Here is a 24,542-nt window from a genome sequence, read left to right as displayed (position 1 = left end):
GTCCCAAGGTTTATGTTTAATCATCTTGGAAAACACTGAAATAAGTTTTCACTGATTAATTTTTTTTTAAACAATTTATTCTTTTCAGAAAAAGACTCTATTGAGGTCTTCTCTGAAATAACTTAAAGCTCTTTTGATTTTTAGCTTTACAGCATTTTGTATCAGACCAAAAAATTACCAGTTGGAAAGTATGTTTCCACTGGTAATTATGTTTACTTGATATCTAGGTTGTGCTACATGGAAATAGATTTTGTGCATTCAGTAGAGTCATGTTGGGTGATTTAAGTAAAGGTGTTATTTGTGTCACTATTTCTCTCTCTGTGTGTGGAATCTCATGAGCTTTATTAATCCTGTTCTAGGTTCTCTTATACTATCTGTGATAGAAATGGACACAATCATTTTAACATGCCTAAAAAGACTGGGTTTGAGAGTCATGAGATTTGGGTTCTGCTCTTTATTCTCCCACAGATTTTCTATTTGGTTCTGTCTAAATAATTTAATATGGTTTAGTATTTAAAAACACATATAAGTAAGCAAGTAATGTTAACTTGTAATTATGCAGTGGCACTGCAAAGTACTTACTTAAATTGAGATGTTTTTGATGTTATGCCATATATGCCAATACTTGCGTCTTTTATACTGAACTCTTTTCCTAAATAAATTAAAGATACATTATTTGGTTATGCTTTGTTTTTTTTTTTTCCTTCATGAGAGAACAGTGTCAGAAGATCAGATTTCTTGCTTTATAACTTAAAAATCAGATTTGTTTTAAAGTAAAACTTTAAGCTAACAGTACTTTGGTTCTTGAAAAACATTGTATCTGTCCTGGTTAGAATCCTTTTTGCCTTCAGATGGTGTTTAGGGTTTCTTGGGTTTTTATTAATCTCCCAAATACCTGGCTACTTTTTATAGTTAATGTTGTACCGCTGCACTATCTGGCAATGATTGCTTAGCTGGTTTTTGTCACAAGACTTAGGAGATTATCATTTATGGATTTGGGTAAAACACATCTATGAGTAAAAAGCCCAGTATAAAACCTACATGAAATTTGAATCTTAAATAAACCATATCTTTTCGCTATCATACATTGTCATTCACATTAGGAGTCTTTATCCCATGTATGGGCATGATGTACTTGTAGATTAGCATCTCTTTCAAAAATTTTGAATAGATGAGTATATATTGTGTAGTTCTATTGATTCGTCCAAGATTTCACAAATATTCATTAAAATGAAAGAAAGCAAATACAATATACAAACAAATCTCGAATCATAATTATCTAACAGAACAGCAAAAATCTGTTACCATAGAGAAATTGCTTCTTACAAAAATAGAAATATTTTGTGGGGGAAATGTTGGCCACTTTTGTGGTTGCTTACTTTCGGATGCCAACTGAAGTGGCTGTTAGGGAATATGATTGTACTAGGTGTGCTTTACTTGTAATTTCTATTATTTTTATCCTAGTTCTGCTTTACCATATGGAAGAAATGCATCTTTTGTAATGCAGATTTGAAAGAATCATGGAAATGTGGAAATTCCATTTTTTTTAACAACAATTTTTGTTGAAATGAAATGTAAAAAAAAATATATATATATAGTGAGGTCATGGAAAGATGTCTGAGGTAAAAAAGAAGTTTGTTAAAATGTGTAATGTATCAGGATTACGCTGTTTATGGGCTTTTTTTTTATTAATCTGATTCTTCCACTTACAGCTTAAATGGAAAAATTGGATTTGCCTTTGGCTTTAATTCAGTCTGTTCTATTCACAGAAAGGTTCACTTGCATGTTATGTTACTCCATTAAAAACATTTCACAAATAGTGCCAGGCAGAATTAATAACAGCTAAGTCTAACATTTTCAAAGAAATGAAAAAAAAAGAAAGGGAAAATAACTCTTTTTTTCTTGTGCATCAGCATTTTCTATTAAAAAAGAAATAATTGGGGCAATTGTATATTTAGTGTCAAAATTGCTGTTGGCTGAGCAACTTACTTTTCCAAATGTTTTTGGCCCTCATAATGCTACTGTGGCCCATCTCTGTAGCAGCTCATTCTGGTTCACCTGGATTTATTTATTTATTTCCTTGGGAAAAATGATCCTGTCTGTAGTGAAATATGTTTCCCCTTCAAATCTATCTTATCTGATGAAATTAAAATAAAAGCTTTTTAAGAAGTCCATTATAATATCTCGGAAAGACTTAAGACTCAAACTGAAATCTGTCCTCTGCAGGCAAGCAGATTAGCAAGACTAATGGTGGGTGGATGGGCATACTACCTTTCTTTTTTGCCAAGACCCTGCTGGTCATGTTTCTTCCTCTCCATATGTTGCCCTGTTTTTATAAGCACTGTAGTGATGTTTGGGGCTTCAGCTGACTGCAGGGTGTCATTGCCAGGAGTGCTATACATATACTGAGCAACAGTCTTGCTCTTGATGGGATTAAAATAGACAAAGGGATTGAAAACCATGAGAAATCATGTGTTGTTCCCACTTTAGAGGTAGGGAATTTATCCACCAAGAGTACAGTATCTCTCACAATCATGGAGTCTGAGGAGAAGCCAACCAACCATGAGAACAAAGCTTCCCATGATCTGTGTAGTACCACAGTCATAAGGCCAGTCTTGTGTCATGTAGTGGAACCAAGCTCTCTCTAGCTTCATTTTTGTATTCAAACTCTCCAAACATTTTGTGTCTTTTTGCAAAGTCTACAGGGCCTGGTAGTTCGTGCAATAGGAATATTGTTATTGAGGCTCTAGGGATGGTTTTGTTTGAACAGTAGCCAGTTTCTTGAAAAGAGCTATGATTTTGTGTGCCCAGCTGTATATTTTAAGCCCAGTGACCAACTGGGCACTAAACCCATCAAAATGCTTACATCTAAACAGCATAAAGATCGTAATTATTGGTGATAGCCAATTTGAGGATTTCCAGAAATGTTTCTGGTAAAGAAACATTAGTAATTTCTTCAGTAGCAAGGTAAACCAGTGTTTTTTTTAATTTAGGTAGTATTGATACATGCTGTCTTTAGAAATCATGGGTGTTTGGATACAGCTCATAGTGATTTCATTTGTCTCTTGAACGAACACAGGCGTAATCATGAATTCTAATTCATTTTCTCTCTCTGTAAACAAATAAGCTGGAGAATCCATTTTTGCTGATACAAAGCTAAATATTCAGGGTTAATGAGAGAATGATGATTAAAAAAAATCAAAAGCATGGTTGTCTTGTCAGCTGATGCAGATTTCCCTGTCTTTGTAAGCCATTAGGAACTGATTTTGTAAGAAGGATATACACAAATTCTTTAGGGGTAGAAGATAGTTTATGGCTGGTGGTAAATAGAGAGACTCAGGTGATTTCCAGCTCTTAAGTTAAGCTGGACTCCCTTCATTGCTCTCTGAAGATCTCTGTGTGTGTGTGTGTGCATGCACATGTGCAGTTATGTGTATGTGCTCTGAGGTTAAAGCAGACGTTGCCTTTAATATGTGTCACAGTTACAGCAGTTACTTTATCTTCCAATATTTCAACAAATGCAAGTAACTGTGCAGGTTTTGCACATAATGGCTATGTGTAATGCATCTTAAATTTTGCTTTCATTGAATCTGAAGATAAGTTGCATTTTAAATAATGCTCACTTTTCTGCACGCCAAAAGCATGTGTCTAGGTACTTTTTCCTCAGCTGGCTTACAGAGAAAGTTTTTTTATTAGTCTGGTCTTCTAAGTCCATTTTTAAATGGACCTTAAGCTCTGAATGTAGCTAAATGTTACTTTTTACCCCATCTCCTTTTATTCAAATCAGAGTTTAAAAAATAATGAAAGCGTTAGTAATGAAATGAAGTTTGGTAGTTTTTTTTTCTTAATGGAAGAGCAATAGTAAGTTCTGTTTCCTTTTGTGCATCACCCTGACCTCTGTCTATAATGTACTTGCTTTATTTGGCCTGAATGTCCTCATATAATAGTTTGTATTTCATACAGCTAAGAAACAGTTCTCTAACTAAGTACTAGTGGATTAACTGTGTCTCATAACTGATTCAACAATGTTGAATCAATTTCTCTTTGTTTCAGGTGACCAGACTTTAAGAGTTTGGGATGTGAAAGCCCCAGGAGTCAAACTGGTGATACCTGCCCACCAGGCTGAGATCTTGAGCTGTGACTGGTGCAAATATGATGAGGTATAAACCTGTTCATCCAACTGTTTTCCTGATTGAACCACCCTCACTAAATAGTTTGGGGTTTTTTTACTGCAACATTAATGCATCTTCTCTTTATAAAAACATGTCTAGTTGCTTTGCTGCTCTCATTCACTACTACATCTTCAGAAGAGTGCTGTTCCAACAGACAGACAGCCCAAGTAGATCAGAGGTTTTGCTTATTCTTTTGTATAGTGGACAGAGTAGTCCACAGTGGAGAAACAGTTTGTGTTCCTCTGCTCTCTTAAATGAGGTCTCCAGTGTGTAAATTAATGATTTATTCATCTGTATTGTTTGATTTATCTAGCTTTTGTAACCAACACATGCATCACTGCAATTTAATAATTAAATTTTCCTGGTATATCTGTGTTTCATCAAATCATCAGAACTTGCTGGTAACTGGTGCAGTTGACTGTAGCTTGAAAGGCTGGGATTTGCGGAACGTCCGGCAACCAGTGTTCGTCTTGCTTGGTCATACCTATGCTATCAGAAGAGTAAAAGTAAGTTGTGTTTTATTCCCTATCTCCACTGAATTGTTACGTGTTTTTTTTCTAGACAGCAGTAATATTTTATATTACCTAATAACTAGGAAAAAAACAACAGGTGTTGAAGAATTTAGATGCTACAGTTGCTGTTCTTGGAAGCCTTAAGTTTAGCACTGTAAGACATTTTGATGTTCAGCAGATTGCTGGGATTTCAAAGTAAGTGATGTATTTGAAATCAATATATTTCCATGAGGAATGTTTGAGAGCTTGAGAGAGGGTTGGGAGGTTTACTTCAACTGAGTTATATGGGAAATTTGAGATAGAGAAAATGCCTTCCCTTATTTGTTTTTTTGTTTTTAATTTTAAATGGTGCTGTGCCTTCTTCTTTCTATACAAAGGGTCAATAGTCAAATAAGGCAAGGTTTAGAACTTGTTGTGAATAGTATTTTTGTGTATACAAAGAAAATGTTAATGTGTGCAAAGACATTTTGAACTTTATGCATGAAAGGCTACAGATGACTATACTGCATCTGTGTACTACTAGATCACCCACTGGTAGGAATTTGTTCTAGATACCCAATGACCTTTTTTTCATATTAGTGCTTTTTTTTTTATGTACTAGTTAGATAATACTCGATCCTTTTGAAGCCTTTTGGTAACAGGTATGTTTATTAATATTTGATAGGAAGTCTGAACTGGCAGAAAAAAATAATCCTGGGTCAGTATTTTGCTTCACATGCCCTTGGAATTTTTGATGTGTTTCTAACAACTTTAAAAGTTACTGTGCTTAGTTTGTAATTTGACAGAAAAGGTTGTGTCTCAGGGAGTGGTTCTATATCACAAATCCTTTTTGTGGCCAGACAGCCTGAGAAGGTCCTGCTCCTCCTTATCCCAGCTACCATTGCCTGCTATCCCCGCTGCTGGTAGCTGTACAGTCTTTTTTTCTAATTTAATTCCTGTATGACCATGCACTAATCTGGCTCTGTGAAATGTTTTTCATAGCAGAAGAACGTTTAGCAGTGGTGTTCAAGTTTGTTAGTTTGTTCTTATTTTTTAAACAAGATAATTTTGAAACTCCAATTTGACAGCCATTAAGACAGATGAATCAATACAGTATCAATCAATACAGACTGTCATATTCTTACTCTTTGACGACAGTTAGTGGGATCTTTTAAAAAAGCTCTGCCACTATGGGATTCATAGCACATTGTCTTCATGATAAAATGGAGAAAGTGAATGCAGAATTGTTATTCACCATAACCTGTGATAATAGAACTAAAGGACACTTGATGAAACTAGTAGAAGATGGGTTTACAGACAGATGGAAGTACTTCTTTTACACATCAGATGGTAGACTTCTTGAACTAGTTCTCTGCGTAAGAGGTTGCATAGGCAGGCAGTGTTATCAAGTTCATGGATAGCAGCTGGTCAGTAAACAGATACCAGAAGAGCTAGACAGGGATAGCATCTCTAATTCCCCCACTCTCTATTATCCTGGGCTATATTAGGAATAGCGCTGCCAGCAGGTCATTTGAAGTGATCCTTTCCAGCTACTCACTGCACCAGTAAGACCACGTGTGGAGTGCTGGGTCCAGTTCTGAGCTTCCTAATACAAGGGAGACATGGAGATACTAGAGTAAAGCCAGCAAAGGGCCACAAAGAAGATTAAGAGACTGGAGCCTGCATGCTATCAGGAGAGGCTGAGAGAGCTGGGATTTGTTTAGTGTGGAGAAGGGAAGGCTTAGGGAGGATCTAATCACTGTGTATGAATAACTGGGGGAAACAGAAAAGACAAAGCCTAACTCTTCTCAGTGGCATCTAGTGAGAGGACCAGAGGCTATTGGTAGAAATTAAAATGCAGAAGATGCCATGTAAACATAGAGCACTGGGCTGGAAGCCTGACCAGGCAGGGTATCTTTTATATTCTTATACCATCTCATCTGAGTTTCCATTTTATGGCCCATCATGATCTCTGTTTTCTTAAAATGCCTTGAAATGATTATTAGGAGTTGGCCAGCCGTAGAACTTTCTTCACATGCACCTCTGAGATCAGTTCACTCAGTGGCTTTAAGGAGACAGTGGGGAAGCTGTATATGGATACATGTGCAAAGGACAGGTATGTGAGTACATGACTAATGTTCCATATTACCAGGCTTTTATCGCTTCCATTTCAAGATAGGCATGGTCCCTATGGACATAAGATATGAGAATGTGGGCCAGCAATTAGAGGTGGTGCAGCATATCTATGTTTGTGTGGTATAACTCACCAGTCACACTAAATGGAGAAAGAGACCAGGATGCTACCTAAATAGAGGCAGCTGTCCCTACTGATGTCCCTTCCCCTACATTGTGCTGACACTAGCAATTATAAAGCTGTGCAGCAAGCTGGCTCAGCTGATTGCTCTGACTGAAAATCCTGTCCCTAAAAGTGACCAGTTTCTGTCTGGATCACTAAGCTGTCTCAATTTGTCTCTCAACCACACAATTGCAAGCCCTGACACAAAGGAGGGGGGCAGGAGCACACAGCCTGAAGTGGAAAGGGAAGGGAAGGCCACGAGTCTTGGCAGCAGTGCACTCTTAAATTAACATAAACCAACCATGAAATCACACTCTTCAGTTGTCTGTCATTTGTATTCTGTTCACTTATTCAGGGTTGTGTTGACTCTCAGATCTGAGGCTGGCAAGGAGTTCTACACAACACAATATTGTCAGGATTCCTGCAGATTTCTTGTGATTTTTTTACTGCAGTACAGGGCATTATCAGCACACTGAGGTCATCTGGAGCCGTGTTCATGGGATTTTGACATTGGTGCATTTGGCTGTCTCATATTCTTAGCTGGCTTCAATCTCTTATACTGAAATGTAGTTATGGTTTTTGAGTTTACCTAAAAAGATATTTGGATGAATGATCTGTGAAGTATTGGAGGTCAGGCTGGATGATATGTTGGTCTCTTCTGTCTGTATGCTATTGTTCAGATGATGATTGTAGTACCTTACAGTTAAGTGGAACAGAATTTTAAAATATTCTCTTCTCTTTGTAGCAGAAAGACATTACACAAATTCTTTCAATTTATATGTGTAGCGCTCTGCTAAGTATTTTGATAGAGTTTGCTTAGGTGAGTTTCTAGGATACTTAAGGTTAATGACAAAGCTTTTCAGCTTTGACAAGATGTTTTTTCTTCATCTGAAAGTATGTGGACAAAGATGCAAAGGGGACGTGTGGGAAATGTGCCATTGTTTTTTGCTGCCCATCAGGCTTCTTCCACTTTATTATTTATATTCCTGTGGTGCAGAAGAAAAAGATGTTTTGGTGTGACTTTTTTTTTTTCCTCCAGAAAAATTGTAGGAAATTTGGGGAGGTTAAAGTGCAAGTATGCACATCCCTCAATTCTGCTATGGTAAAGAGAACGCTGTCAGCAGAGTTCAGCAGGCAACAACATATACTGCTCTCTTGGCAACTTGGATATTTGTGGCAGTAGCCCAGGCTTAACTTTTGACTTTGTGGTAGCTGTGAATAATATTGGATGTCTTGCAGAAGGAATCTTACCTATGAACCATGATGTGGGGGACCTGCACGTCAAACTGAAGTTATGTCAATGTCTTGTGTATTTCCTGTTGAGAAATACAGACCTTAAAATAGTTGGAAACTGTGGGTTTCCAAAAAGCTGGAGCCAAGGTGAACAAATTTTGTCTAACTGCATCCTTATTGCTGCAGTCCTTAGACCTGTCTGCAAGAGTCCGTAGAAGAGTGTGTCCCATAAAATACCCTGCAGGAGAGAGGGAAATTACAAAGTGACATTATACTGCCTACAGTTTTTCAACTTACCTCCAATTTTCTTATTTCTGTAAATAATTTCAACACAGGACATTGGCTTGATGACAGTAATATATCTTACATTCTCTGCAGTATGGCACAAATTTTCTCTCTCCTAAAATAATAAACTGGTCACATAGCTTTTCTGAAACTCTCTTTATATAATGAGATGATACTCAGTTTGTCAGCCAAAAGCAGAATTTAATCATTTTTTATATGACTTTCCTAAAACTTAACCTTACAACAGGTTTGTTTGGCACTGCTGTAACGAAATCAAACCAAACCAGGATCCCATAGAGTGTTCCTTATAATTAGAAGCATGGCAGGGAAATTTGTTGATGTAGTCTATTTTGTGCTACCTAGGAAGACAGTTTAAATGGTTAAACTTTGGTAACTTTCTGTTTATAAGTCTGTATACATTGACAATGTTTTTACTTTAAAAGTTCTGTTTTGTTTTCTTGCAGTTTTCACCATTCCATGCAACCTTACTGGCCTCTTGCTCCTATGATTTTACTGTGAGGTACAGTATTTTTTTATTGGATAAAAGTGGAAAGATAATCTATTTTAATGTGGTTTGCAATAGAAAACAGTTTTAGAGTGGACATACTGAAGTGCAGTTGATGTTGCTATGGGATGTTTTCTCTCTTCATAAGCTGTGTTGAAAATGTCTGTGTTCTTCACTTACAGACTAGCTCAGTCACTCTTCTGAATGGTATCTGCTCTGACAGATGCTTTCTGTAACCCTTTTCACATCATTCTGCTGAACGTAGTTGTGTTCACATGTGCTGGTGTCTGATAAGAAGATAATAACTTCTTAAATGAATGTGGGTGGGTGACTTCGTATGTTTCTGTGACATATTTTTATTTAAGCTTTTTATGAACAAAGTTTTTCTCCTACCAGTATCTGAGGAAGCTTCAATATTCTTCCAGAGTGTGTATGCTGAAGTTCTTTAGGCAGGACTTCTGCAAGTTCCCATGGCTGCCCAGTATATCTGATACTGATCAGGATTTTATAGTGCAGCTGATTCAAAGCTGATTAAAAGTCCTAAAGAAGTTTGACTTCATATTAGGACTTCTTTAAGATACAAGGTGTATAGTCAATATGCTATGAAGTACATTCCTGAATATTTCAGTCACATTCTTTGATCTACATTTTAATTCTATAACATGGACTGAATGTAGTAGGCATTACATTTACAAATGGGAGAAGCACTCTTGCCTCCACAAGTGACTACAAAGTTATCCCACTTGCCCAAATCATCCCAATTAACATAACTTCTGGTTGTATCCTAAGTGGCCTGACACCGAATACAGAAAGATTTTGTTTCCTAAGGGAAACCTTGCTAACCCTCAGTGCCTGTACATGTTTCTGAATCATAAAACTATATACTCTTATGCCATAACATCATATAAAGTTGCATCATGAAGTTAGTGTGCTAAGCATTTTAGGCATTTTGTGTGTTTTCAGAAATCTTACTGGAAGAGTGGTATAGCTGGAATACTCTGTTTTCATCCAAGCTCTTGTTTGCAGCTCCCAGAAAACAGCTAACAGAAACATGCAGGGGTGCAAAGGGGTTCCGAAGCTCTGCTATAGATAGTGTGGCACTACTTGAGACTGTACAGTGACAACGGTGATGTTCTACAGGGAGACAGTTGCTGGAGTAGTTGTCCCTGGCACATGCGAGTCTTCAGCCTTGATGGCACTAGAGAGGATGTTGCCTTCCAGGTCTTAGGCTGCAGGGAGTGCCTCGTGCCTCTTCCTGGGGTGGGGGTGATGGTGGCCTCACCAGTGGGAGATGTGTTCTCTTTGAGGTACTGAGGTGAAGGAACGGCAGGAGGAGACAAGCAGACTGCATACCATCAAGGATAGTGAACGCAAGATTGATAGGGTTTTCACAGATACCCTTCAGAGGTGAGAGCCCAAGTCCCACAGTGCAAGAAAGGAGGTACAGTTAGAGACTATGCTTCAAGCACCAGGGGATAAGGATAAAGATTCCCATCATGGAGGAGACTGGAAACTTGTTACTTCTGGTAACACAAGTTGGAGCTAGAGAACAGATTTAGTGCCCTGGAAATGGGTGAGCAAACATGCTCAGTCTGGGGAGGTGTCAGAGTCATCTGGGCCTGAATCAAGTGTCTGCACCAAAAGAGAAATGTGCATCATCGCTGGAGACTGCCTCCTGTTGCATTGCCTCTTGAAGCATCTGTCTGCCAACCCAACTTGATGTCTTGGAAGGTTTTGTTGTCTCCCTTGGGCTGAGGCCAGGAGTCTGTGGAGAGACTGCTAGGGTTTGTCCAGTTTTGGAACACTGCCTTTTCTCACTTATCTCATATTACTGAAAGAGGTGAACATGAGTATATCAAGAGTGGTTACGTGAAACTGGGGGCCCAGATGGTGTTTTCCTTGATCCTGACAGTGAAGGCAAAAGGTTCAGGTAGGAAAAGACATCTCCAGCAAGTCAACGCTTGGCTGCATAGCTGGCATCACAAGCAGGGCTTTGACTCTTACGACCAACCACAAGGTCCTCTTTTAAGTGATTGGGTACTGTGAGGCAGGCATAAGACCCTTCTGATGAAGTAGAGCAAGAGCATCTTTGCCAATAGGCTTGCTAACCTACTGAGGAGTGTTTTAAACTACAGATATCAGGGCAGTGACCATAACCTGAAGAGAAGTGAAAGCATGAGGATCAGAGAAGAGTATGGGGAATAGCATAATGCCAAAGGCTTTTGCCCTTTCCCTGTTGAAGCAGCCTGACACCTGTATACAGCGGAGGAGACAAATGGGGAATTAAAGTCCATGTGCGGTGGCAGAGCTGTGGCCTCTTGGGGATTATAGAGGGATGGTGGGACTGTTCACAAGACTGGAGTGCTGCAATGGATAAAGGCTCCTCAGGAAAGAGAGGATAGGACGGCGAGGTGGTGATAATGGTAAATCCATGAATTTAGCAGTCCAGTCACTCCCTTAGATGTCAGTCCTTACATAGGCTTGTTCCTTTCAAACATATTGTGCCTTTCTCTTGTAGATTAGAACTGGATAGTGAGTTTATATAGTACTTCAGCCTCCCATAGGCATGTCATTGTTTCAGTGAAGGACTTAAGTGCTTGAGAACTTTTCCTAAGTTCCTGTTAATTGTTATTCTTTTGCTTACTGTAATAAGGGATAATGCCCTGCCAGTCATATCCACTGTCATGTGGTTGGTGCCAGGAGCCTGACAGTGTAAGTGCTGTGATGTCCATATGTATATAACTTTCTAGACTGCTGTACCACCATTCTTGTCTTATATAAATTGCTTAATTTTATTTATGTTTAGAATGCACTTCTCATAGGATACTGCCCAGTGGTCTGTGGAAGGATATTTATGGGATCTTACTTAACATCCTTTTCTGATGCAGTGCCAGCTGGTTTGCAGTGTATCGTTTCTCAAAAGGCTTCTAGGTCTAAAATAAAAAGTGGTAATTGGTTTCTTCCAGTGGCCTTGTCTGAGCAATAAGACTAATAATCAGCATGCAGATGCATTGAAGTGAGTTGATTGTGTTGTCATGCTCTTCCCATTTTTGACACCAACTATATATCCTTCAGGTTTGGCACTAATGTGCTTCATGCAGTACTGAAATCTAGTGCAATTTCAGCTCTGGCATTTTCATATGTGGAAACTGTCAGTAAAGATGAGGAGAGCTCCTAGTTTATATACTAGGGTGTCTGTACATGTAGAGCTTGGAGACATTTTCACAAAGTGCCACCCTAGCCCTTATTTTTCTGTCCAAACAATAACTTGTGACTAGGGACAGAGGGCAAAGTTGAAGAGAGAAAACACAGATTTTTAGCAGTGTTCTAAAAGTTTTAGTTGCTGGACTTGGTATGAGTGAACAGAAAATAGAGAAGACCAGGTGAAAGTCTGGAAAAGGTGGCACAAGGGAAATATTCTGTATAATGGAGGGAACTTGTTACCACAACACTTTAGGGACATTTATTTTAAAGAATATAATATGATGACTGTTGTACCTCTACCACATATCCTGTACTGTCATTTACAGGAAGGAATGCAGCTCACAGTAAGAAGTAGAGTTCACTTAGAAATGTTCAGAGTTTGACTGGATGCACCATACACTCCACAAGTACATATGTGTGCACATGCTGTCATGTGTGCACATGCATATACACATACGCATGTGGACATGACTATATACACAGATATACATACATTTCAATTTAAGAACAAAAATACTTGATAAATATATAAAAGATGAAAGAGAAGTAGTGGTTCCAGTGCTTGGTATTAATTTTGGATCCTGTTGAATCTCCTCAACGCCTGTGACTTTTTAGCCAGATTTGATAGTAATTCATAGAACAGTATGGTATGGCTGTCCTTTTAAAACAGATTCATTGATAAAAGCAGTGTTGTTTCAATAGCAGTTTAGTTATGATATTGTTCTTTTATTTTGTTTACCATTTCTGTTTGAAGCTCAGAATTGTCTGTGTTAACATATAGCAGATAACCTGATACAGCATAGCTTACTGTTTAAGCTCTGTAATCTTAAATGTTACTGAAGCTTTATAGTTTAACCAAACAAACACAAATCTTATCTAAGACTACCAAACTGCCATGTAAGAGGCAGGGTTTTTGTTTGTTTCAGATAGAAGAGTAAGTTTGGCAAATTACCTCAACTGGCTATCAAAAAGCAAAAAAAAATAGTAGGTTGAAAGCCAAGTTAACAATGCTCAGCTTCATTCTTTGCAAATAGTGTAATGATTGCATGTGTGCACTATAGTCAAACTACTGAAAAGAAAACTAGTTCACATGCCAACTTCATACTGGAGGCTAAGAAAAAAGGGGTGTAGATTTGAACTTGAGTTTTTACATACTTAGGTATAATGATTTAGATTTAATCCCTGTCTAGTAAATGCCTCATTGAGACAATTTTTTTTCTATACCATTTCCTTACTCTTTGGAAGAATTCAGGAAAAATGTAGGTTAATTAAAGAGCAGTTTTAACACAAGTGAATCATTAAAAAAGCCAGGAAATGCACGAAGTACTGTAACATTTCCAGGACTTATTTAGGTCTGCATGCATGTTCTTAAATCTTATCTCTATAAAAATTCAGTTTGAAAGAACATCAGTGTCATCTCTTACTGGAATCACTGTTTTGTATTTTTGGACTCTCTTCAATGTAAAAAAAAAATAATCTTGATGCATTAGGCACAGACAGCGCTCACCAAAATCTAAATAGAAAATCTGATAAATTATAGAACTTTGTTAAGCTGGTATCGGGCCAGATCTTGAAATGTATTCACAGAAGCTTGCCTCTGAGGCAAAAGGTGTGTTTTTTTGTTGAAAGTTGTACTATACTGGACATCATCTCTGCAAGATGCTTTAAGGTAAACCACTATCTCCAGTTCTCCATTGCTACGTACAAGTTCAGTAACTTAGATCCAAAAGTTCTTAAGACTTCTTTGTGAAGAATACTGCTCATAAAAGAAACTGGTTTTCACTTCAGCACTTCAATTAATTATCCTTGTTGTCTGTCTTTTTTTCCCCCCTTCAAGGTGAAAATGTGGGTGTTTGTTCATTTGCTCTGTTGTTCTTTTTTTTTTCCAAATGGAAAGTGTCTTCCCACTGATCAAAATGCTTGTCACTGGTAGTTCCCATAGTGAAACTGAAAACTCTGAAGTAGAAGAACCTGTTAATTTGAGTGTCTCAGCTGATGGTAGCTCCTGCATCATTATAAAAAGTTTCCTTGACAGCCAGAGCTTTGGGCATTACATCTGATGAAACTAACAAAATTCAAAACTGGTTGTACTTTTCAAGTATGATTTAATGGTTGCAACTATAGAGTTAGTCAAAATCATACACCAGTGTAAAGTGTATCTGTTCTCTTACATGTTTGCTTTTTGGATTAAAACAAGGATTACAAGTTCATGGTAAATATTTTGACATATAAATGAATGCCCAGGTTCTTGTATTTTTTAAATACACTGGCACTTTATTGCCTGTACATGCTAGTTTTCTTTGAAATAAGTATTATGAGATAGAGTTTCTTTTAAAACTAGAAAAGTGTTGGCTGCAGGAGCTACTTATTAAATGATTCAACCTCATAAATAGATTCATATCTTTTATCTATGAAAACAATTTTTCCAGTGCTGTGAATAACACTATAATATTGTTGAAGAATACGGCAAAGGGATATTTGTATTTTTTTTATTTTTCATTTCTCTTAATAAACAGGTCTGTGTAAGTGTTGAATATTATATAATGAAAATATATATAATATATAATTTACATATTAAATATAAGTGTTCAAGTATTTATACTTGAATATTTAACTATGGCAGCATCTGAATATTTTTCTTATGGAAAATGCATGTTTTTTCTTCTAAATAACCCCTTTTTGCTTTTTGGTTGTGAAGCTATCTATTATTTTTCAGTTTGTCATCCAAATACATTTAAATCTTTCTCTACAAAAGGTATTCTGTCTGTCTGAAAGGCAAAGTTAGGATTTATTTTGTGGACAGATGAGGAAACAGAAGTATTGAGAGAGATGATACAAATCTAAAGTATTATCTGTATGTTAGTGACAGCCACTACCGTATTTCTCAGGCATCTGACTTACCCATTTTTAGACAACCAACCTTTCCCAGTGCTTGATGAAGAGTGGTGATGTGTCAAAGTGAACTGAACTCCAGTCTAGAATTATGATGCTAAAGAACAGGGACTATCTAGCAGCTCTAATGAGACCGTATATGTCCTTAAATTAGGGGTTTGCATCTCCTTTTGGTTAATTTGTGTTTTGGGGATAAATTGGGGAACAAAGAGTAAGCTGGATAACTTCATTCTTATAACTACTCTTAAATTATGTGTCTCAGCAGCAATGAAGTTGTACTCTTGTACGCCAGCCAGCCCATATAGGCTCATGTCTTCATCCTTCGAGATTAGAGTGGCAAAGGATGCTGCATCTTGGGCTGCACCTTGTATTGATTTAAGCTAAAAGTACTAGAGAAAGCGTATGCTTGCCTAAATGGAATTTCTTACTTGCATTTTTTAAATCATATTGAACTGTTCAGTGACAAGAAATATCTTAATTTCATGAGCATGTTGTGTTTTTCAGGGCACTCTGTTTCTGGTTTAGGATCTTTGGTTTATCCTTCAATAGAATGATGATACAAATACGTTCTCAGGTTGGCTTTAAGCCCATGAAGATGATAAGAGTTATTCTCAAATCATTGTTTGTAGTAAAGTTTAAAAGTTACTGGAAAGTTTTGCAAATTTCAAGTTCTTCAAAAGCAGAAGGTGTATTATGAAAGCTATTAACTAATTGTTCTTAAAAGTTATTCTGTTATATTGTGGCAGAAGAACTTAAACAAACAGAACTTTCAATCTGCCATTTTACCTTACAGAGAAGTGTTTGTACAGGATTTCATTGTCAGAACATCAGTTTACATGCGTAATAAGAAAAAACAGTGGTGCATATGCAGTTCTATTAGAGTCATAAATGTGTAAGTGATGTGCTTTGTTTTCCCACGCAGCAAGAATTACTTTGAAATATGTAAGTTGGGTCCTTAGAGAGGAACTGTGCTACTGGAGCAAACTCAAAAGTAAAACCTATTTCAGAATTACTTTTTTGGATGCTCTTCAATTTGATTTGGCTCTCAAGCAGTTCTTCCTCATTTCTTTGATGCTTATGGAAGATGATACTCTGAAAAAAGGCTTTCTTCTATACCTGAGCTGCTTCATAATGTTGATACTTTTCTTGAACTGTAATGAAACAATGTCTTAAGAATTTTATTGTGTAAATAGTTAGATGTTCCCAGTAAATGCCTGAAGTAGCAACATTGTCCTGATTGGCGTGTATCCAAAAGTACCTTGACGCTAAGTTCTGCTCAAAACATAAGTTTTTCTAGTTTGCAGGAAGAAGTTACTCTTTTAGAGGTAGCTATCTTTGCACAGGGATCAGAGAATGAGAGCAGGAGAATGAATTGTGAGATACATGTGTAGTAAACTAACACTGCGTTCTGGATTGCTCTTGAAAATGTCTTCATTGTATACATCCATATGCTACTGCAACCTCTGCCTGATGTGGTTGCAAGTGCAGGCTTGCATTAGTCTTTGAGTCAGCTTTTATGGAAAATAGGCTCTAAATAGCTGATTCACGCCCACCTGAAAATACAGTATATGAAGACATCTTTTATTTGAAACCTAAAAGCATTAGTAAAGCTTTCATGCATAAATATTTATCTTTTTTTGCTTGTTTTGTTTTGTTTCCCAGAAGGAAGCGGGCTTGAGGACTTATGTTCTTTGTGCTTCCATCTGTGTGTTTTCCCCAAGTCATTTCCTGAAGTAACTCTTGAACCAATTGATAACTTAATTAGATTTGACAGGAAAGTTGTAGTCTAAATTTACCAAGCTTGTACAAATTTACTGGAAACTCATGAGTATACAAGAGAGAGAAATCCACAGTATTACCTTGAGGAAGGCAAAAGATGTAGCATGACTTCACTACCTGTCTAATATGCTTGCTCATCTGTTAGCTCCTCAGTGTGCGGGAACAGGCTGCCTCAACACATGCATTGTACTGCCTTGTACAGACACTGGAACCTGAAATGATACTTGCTGCCTTTATTTTCCTTAGCCAGTGGTGAAGGGGCAGGGGCAGGTGGTAAGGGTGGAGTGGAGGGGAGGACACGGCAGGAGATAGGTAGGAGAAACTATGTTGGGAGTTGGTAAAAGTGTTTTGGTAAGGAAGCACAGGAGATGTATGTAGCAACACTGATCTCTGTGGTATTGCTATGGGTGGTAGAAAGTACAAAATCCATAGGATGACAGGCTTTTTCTCTTCACATAGTGGCTTGTTTAAAATAAGTAGTTCACTTGCAATGTACGTGCAGCTTATGAACGGCATGAGAAGTACATGTAAACCAAATAAGAAACTATCAACAAATGAGGGAAAAGGTATACTCTCAACAGTTCCAGTGAAAAGAAATTTAAGAAAATGCACTTACATAGATTGCAGGGTGTCTATGGTCAGTACAGATGTGAGTGCTAGTTTTAGTGTTCATAATATGGGTAAAAACGACAGTCCTGTCTAAGTGGCATGATTGTACGGGCTGTACAAACCTGTAATGGACCCCAAAAGCGTATGTGGTTGTCTGGCCCACTGTTGAAGTTCATGCTGCCAACTGTGTAGATACACCTACAATTAAAGTAATGCGAGCACATCTATTTGTGCTGTGAATGCATCTTCATTTTGCTGTACAGCTATCCTGCTGGGGTAAACACCATCTTAGGAAACCTGCTTTGCGCTTACAGTCTTCAGAACACGATGGAAGTTCACTCTGAGCAAAATATTGATGTCACCGTGCTAGTCTTGGAAGCTGGGCTATAGATGGTGTTTTTCACTGTGGACTGCAAACTTGTTATGAGAGCCGTGATTAACTTATCATCAATGGTTCTCATTCCTGAGACTGTACATATTCGGGGGACTTTCACTAGTAATATTTTTATACCAAAAAAACAAAGGTCCCAGACAGTTTGTGGAACTTGAACTGTTGCAGTACTCTTAAACTCTATACTGCTAGTGACCAAATTGTTCTACTGTTTTTAAAATGAATTTGAGAGTCTTTTCTAAATTTTGTTCATGTACATCTTAACATTGTCTGATCTAAGCTTAGTTTTCAGTTATGAGCATCTGTCTTCCAACAGTTAGTAGAGAGCTAATGTGGTAAGGAAGGCTACCACTATTACTTAGAAACAACAAGGTTTGTTTCCTTACTTTCTTACAAACAAATGTGGGAGGATGAAAATGCTGAGGTGGTCTTTTGCTCCTCTCTCCTGCAAAATAAGTTGTTTATCTTAGATCCCAGGTACTAGGAAAAAGTTGAGAGGGTTGTTGCTATGGCATAGCCATTGTGCTGATACCACTCTGCTCATTTATGAAGGAAATAACATCTACACATTAAACAAACTGACCCTGCTGGCTCCAGTGTTTGCTATTTTACCTGAATTGATTTGAACATACAGTGCTTTCGGTGTAGTTGGTCTGATAATGAACTGTTCTTATTAAGCATTGTCACTTTCCCCAACAGGAGCAAGGGAGAGAGATCTCTGTGCTTGTTACAGAAGTAGTAAAGCATATGATTGGCCACTCTGAGAAAATTTGAGCTGTAGACAACTCGATTACAGCTGCTAGCAAACAAAATATGTTGTGCTTTGCAGCCTATGGACTTTTATAAGCAGTATTTACAACTCAAAAAAGAAAAACAAATCTTTCTTTTGTGCCATCATACGGTGTCTTCTCAGTGTGTTATTATCTGAAAGTTCTATTCCTGAATCCTTTTTTTAAGTCTGAGATTTCTTGTACCTATACTTTCACCCCATCTTCTCTTATACCTCTCTTATCCTTGCTGTTAACTGCATTGATGGACATTGCATCTAATGGGGGAGTAGCTGAGAGAAGTAGAGCACTTCAGAAATCTATTTTCTAATCATTTATATCAACCAAGTCTGGAAAGAAAAATTTCTTTTAGAAATATGAATTAGGAATTAACTGCATAATGCAACTGATCTTTGTAGTACAGATTTATTATTAAATTATAATATTAAATTATGTTATACAAGAATACGATCTCAAATTTGAGACTGGGGATGACTGATATCTCTCTATACATCTTATATATAATTTTCAGTAAATATAGACTCCACAGTGAACAATACCAAAACCTGAGAAAAATCATAAATTGTGATAAAATTCCCCAGCCATCAAGAAACATAACAAAAGTATTCTAGCCTACATTTTGTTCTGGTTTAATAATGTCCCAATGGCTGCTCGTTGGTGCCAACTTTGATCTCAGTTTCTGCAACAGGAGACAAAGATGGTTTTGCCCATTGGGGTTTAATTTATGCAAATCAGCAGATGGCTTTGCAGGAATATGATTTGTTATGTTTCCTAAGTGGATGAGTTTGCTTTTTTAAATACCCTGGCAGCAACAGATTTGTCAATATCTTGCATTATATTTTTGAAATGGCCTTTCAATTACTTTAATTGTGGTTTGTTTGATTTTTATTTTTTTCCTCCTCTCTCTCTCCCCCTCCCTCCCATTCTGTCTCTATAGATTCTGGGACTTTTCCAAGCCTAACCCATTGCTGGAAACAGTTGAGCATCATACTGAATTTACATGTGGACTAGATTTAAGTCTTCACAACTGTGGTCAGGTAAGAGCTGAGATGAATTTACTTTTCACTTGCCTATAATAGCCACTGCAGTCATGGCTGGACTGCAGGACTCAGATCCTGAATAAGAGCCACCAGATTGCAGGAAGCTTCTGGAAGCGAGTCTGGCTGATTGCTTATTAAATAAACCTCACTTCAGGTCCATATTTATTTATTTATAAAGCAGTTACTTGCATTGGGCAGGAGGAGGGCAGGACAGACAGAATTGCGAAATCAGATAGCTGAAAGCCATGGTGAGTTCAGGGAGAATGAGGTAGTTTTGTTTCAGAAGGAGGAGTAATAGAGAAGGGCATAGAACGCCTGGCTGAGATGCAGAGCTTTCTTCCATCTACTTAGAATATCAAGTTAAACATTGGTAGTGTCACACGTGATACCTAGACCTGTTTTGTCATAGTATTTGGAGTACTAGAAGAGGCTTAATATGTAGTTAGAATTCTAAACCCCTCAGCTATTGACAGGAATGAGTGGAACCCATTTTATCAGGGGCACTTATTTATATACTGGTTGCAGCAGGATTCTCCTCTGCTTCTGGTGCTACATTTGTTTCTGTTTTGCAAACAGAGGATTGTTATTTGTAGTATGAACTGTTTTTTCAGGTAAGAAAGGGAGAAAAATGGAAGTTAGTTATTTGCTTTAAAACAAGAAAGACTATAGTTTTCACACAGAAATTACTGTCACTGAGTTAACTGTAACTAATACACTATTTAATGTGCCACAGATATCATTTGCATCTAGATTCCTTTCTAATTCACAGTGAAATTAATTTTTTACCCCAGATAAAAATGACTTGTAACATCTGTGATGAAATTCTGATTGGATAAAGCTAATAAAACCATCGTAATTTCTGCTACTGATAAAAGGACACAGGAGGAAGATGTAAGTTTGGCCAAATACTTAGCTTAATGTATGTGGAACCATTCTAGCCAAATGCTAGCTTGAAGAGTTTCCTGCCTGGTTGCTTTTTCCCTTAATTCTGTTGCCTCAGAGGTGCTGCAGTAACTGTTCACGAGGCCGCGCTGTGAACCACATAGGGGAATTTATAAGGCTGAAAAAAAAATTTCTAGTTTCAGGTTATTTTTCATTCAGGCAGGGCAAGAATAGCTTGAAGACCAGTTGCTGGGAATTAAAACTTCATCCCAATTAAGTGCATAGGTTCGATTCTGGCTGAATTGGGTCCAGACGGAGCAGCAAGAGTAGTGTAGTACATTAGGGCCTTACAGTGTTACATCACTGCATGCCCTGAGCCCAGTTCAGCTTCCCATGAAGTTGGTGTGGGTTTTGCCATGGATCTGAATGATGTGTGAAGATTTTTCTTCGTTTCATATTGAAGATGTGATTACATCTTGATTATAAGCCAGTTGCAAAGAACCCTGTGTGTTACCGGGTGGGTCTCTGGATGGTATTTTGATTGATTGTCTGGCTAGATATGACTTCTTTTTGTATGATTTATTTGTCAAACTTGCAGTTGCTGCTCTGTGGATACTCTTTCTTTTGTAACTGCAATGTATGGAATAGCCTTCTTGGAACAAGGCCAAGTAAATGCTTATTAATGATAGATAATGAATTGAAAGCAAACAGCTGCACATGTACTTGTATGTTGGAAAAGGGGAAATGATGGTGCGCATACCCATCTACATTAGGGCATTTGTGCATCCAGGTATTTTTTTTTCCAGGCAGAAATTCCAGAAAGTCCTATGTTGGACTTAATGCACAAAACCTGTAAATCTAGGGTACATATCCTATATACTGCGTGCCAATGTGCCTTCCAGACAGAAGTTTGGCATCTGCAATAGCTTTAATATTCCTCTGTTTTCTTCTATTGAGTTGATTTAATGTATCTTGAGGGTTGGATATCACAGCAATGCAAAATGTAAGCATTCTGGATTTTAAAAGAAATTTAAAATCCTGTCATAGAATTAAACTGGAACTACGAGATAAAGAGTAAACACTTACTGAATAGTTGCTTCCAGTATGAGCACTTGCAACCTTTCCCTGGCTCCTCCATTGGTCAAATGAAGATTATTTGCTTAAATTTTATGCTGCTGTTCCAAATATGTAGGTTGCCTTCATGTCTGCTCTCTAATGAGACCTGATAATGAACCCCTCTCATTGTTCTTCATGCATTTGTATGATTTGTGATTTTCACTGGGTGCTTTATGACGAGTTACAACCTGAGATTTGAACTGCTTCTCTCCTCCATGCATGCAGAGTAATGGACAAGCTATTCATTTATAGTCAAATTAAGTACCATTCTGGTCATTAACCTTTGCTTTCATTCTTAATGATATTTTTGTTGTTTAGCCATATGATTTTTTCTTTGGCTGTGCCCCATGAATATTTTTGAAATATCTTTTACACGTCAAGAAAAAAACAATCTGTACTTTTGAAAAAGCAATTAAAATAGATACAAATAAAATAGATACAAGACATTCCTGTGGAACTGATTGAGCTTTGAACAGAATACATACCAGAGAGAAGGTACATGCAGGCAAGCTTGTTCTTGTACAGTATCCTGCTAAGGGGAGGCAACATGTGGAAGAGAGATCTGGTCATAAGGAATGAATGGGTCCTGGGTTGTGAAGATAAGTATTGGCTAGATGAAACAGAAAACTCCTTTGTGCTTAATTTAGATTCTGTTAGCTATTTTGGGGTATTTGCCTCTACATAATGTAAGGGTTTGTTGAAAGCTTTGCATTTTAATGAAATCAACTGTTGTTTGGTTTGTTGTTTGTTTTTTTTTTCCCCACCATAATGTTAGCATCAGGTTCATAACAATTTCAGGTGCATAGAAAAATGTGTGTTTTACAGTGAAAAGCATAAACAGAAACGGTCCTCATGATATTCAGGATATTTCTCTGTTAAACTGCAACTGTTAATGTGAGAGCTTCCAAGGCAGTGTGTCTAGAAGAAAATACTCCCAAATCCAGCTTTCAGCCAAAGTAGCTTTGGCACGCGCAAGAACATTGAGAAGACCCTAAGCACCAAAAATCTTTTAAATTTGTAATGTTGTACAGTATTAAGAACCGAATAAATCCATTTACCTTGCCAGCAGTATTAAGAGATGCAGTTTTTTTAAACCAGACGTAACGGTTCTTCCCAAAGTTTGGGGATAAGAAAAGCAATGAAAGCTTGCTCCTTTCTGTATACACTAGATAGGCATAGGATGTATATAGAGAATATGAAAATAGTAATCAGCTATATGCTATTCCTTGCTGGCGGCTGATAATGCTAGCCCATGTATTGGAATTGTACTCTGTAGCTCATCAGATTTCTTATTTCTCTCCTGATTTTAACTTCCCCTGTAAGTGATCTGTGAATATTCTAATGAGTTAAAATATGATACGCCTTTAAGCCTAGCTCTTACTGGGATTTTGCTATGCTTACCTGCAACATGTAAGCATGAACTGAACTTCTTTTGGTATTATTTGTACAGCTTTATTTAAAAGCAGCCTTTCTCTTCTGCTATAAGTTGAATGTGATACAGCAGTCATGAACTAATTTCAGCTCTATTTAGGAAATCCATCAATGACAGATACAAAGTATGGATACTGTGAATATTCACTTCTTGTCTTGATTCTGGAATGGTTTCAATAATTATATAAAGAATAGAACATACATTTGTACCATACATTTCTTTAAATCATAGACAAAAAATACCCAACCCTTTCTGTTGTAGTTCTAAAGCTGTATTTTGCTTAATGCAAATGTAAGAAAAACTGAAGCTCTGAATTTTGTTTGAAAATGTTTCTCAGCCTACAGATCACTTCTGTTCTGAACTCTGTAAAGCAGCCAGTGGAAAGTACAAATTAATGCTTTCCATTGAGCTAGGCTTTCTATCTTGTTGCTGAGAACAGCATTAAGTATTTAATGGGAATAGGAGGGGTATCTTTCAATTTCTCTGTACTTTTATACTATGAACAATGACATTCCTAATTTGCAAGGATACGTGATTTTCAACAGAAATGATGGCAAGTGGTGTAGCGGCTTAGAATGCTTGATACATGAAGAGCACATTATACATCTGTGACATGCCAAATCAGAACAGGACTTCAGCAATATACAATACTGAGATGCTCCCGTTGGAAATTAAAATTGTTATGTAGCAAATGAGAATAAACCAAATGTCAGTTCTCTGGTCCAAAATCGCAGAATAGAATCATAGAATAGTTTGGGTTGGAAGGAACCGTTATAGGTCATCTCTTATCTGAATGTGTATTAAAGTCTAGGTTTTAGAGTAACTTACGTACAACACAAATAGTGATCATAGAATAATTTAGGTTAGAGGGGACCTTAAAGATCAGCTAGTTCCAAACTCCCTGCCATGGGCAGGGACACCTCCCACTAGACCTGGTTGCTGAAAGCCCCATCCAACCTCGCCTCGAACACTTCCAGGGATGGGGCCTCCACAACTTCCCTAGGAAACCCGTACCAGTGCTTCACCATGCTCACAGGGAAAAAATTCTTCCTAATATTTATTCTAAATCTACCCTCTTCCAGTTTGAAGCCATTACCCATGTCCTATCACTACATGCCCTTGTAAAAAGTCCCTCTCCAGCTTTCTTGTAGGCGCCCTTCAGATACTGGAAAGCTGCTATAAGGTCTCCCTGGAGTCTTCTCTTCTCCAGGCAGAACAACCTCAACTCTCTCAGGTTGTCCTCCTAGGAGAGGTGCTCTAACCATCTTGTCATCTTTGTGGTCCTCCTCTGGACCCGCTCCAACAGGTCCACGTCTTTCCTATGTTGGGGGCTCCAGAGCTGGACACAGTACTCCAGGTGGGGTCTCATGAGAGCGCAGTAGAGGGGCAGAATCCCCTCCCTCAACCTGCTGGTCATGCTTCTTTTG

At 37.7% G+C, this 24,542-nt stretch overlaps 1 protein-coding gene across 1 annotated transcript in view; it reads left to right on the top strand.

Moving 5' to 3' along the window:
* Positions 1 to 24,542, top strand: part of PEX7 (peroxisomal biogenesis factor 7) — a 46,665-nt gene that overhangs the window by 13,351 nt on the left and 8,772 nt on the right. The window contains exons 6-9 of the mRNA XM_082481565.1: positions 4,054 to 4,160; positions 4,565 to 4,678; positions 8,942 to 8,997; positions 19,583 to 19,682. Of these exons, the coding sequence (XP_082337691.1) occupies positions 4,054 to 4,160; positions 4,565 to 4,678; positions 8,942 to 8,997; positions 19,583 to 19,682 (377 nt within the window). The remainder of the gene's footprint in view (positions 1 to 4,053; positions 4,161 to 4,564; positions 4,679 to 8,941; positions 8,998 to 19,582; positions 19,683 to 24,542) is intronic.

Source organism: Vanellus vanellus (genome assembly GCF_965231255.1).
Source record: "Vanellus vanellus genome assembly, chromosome: 3".
NCBI lineage: Eukaryota > Metazoa > Chordata > Aves > Charadriiformes > Charadriidae > Vanellus > Vanellus vanellus.
Note: the sequence above shows the minus strand (reverse complement) of the source record. Positions and strands in the feature narration are given on the sequence as shown.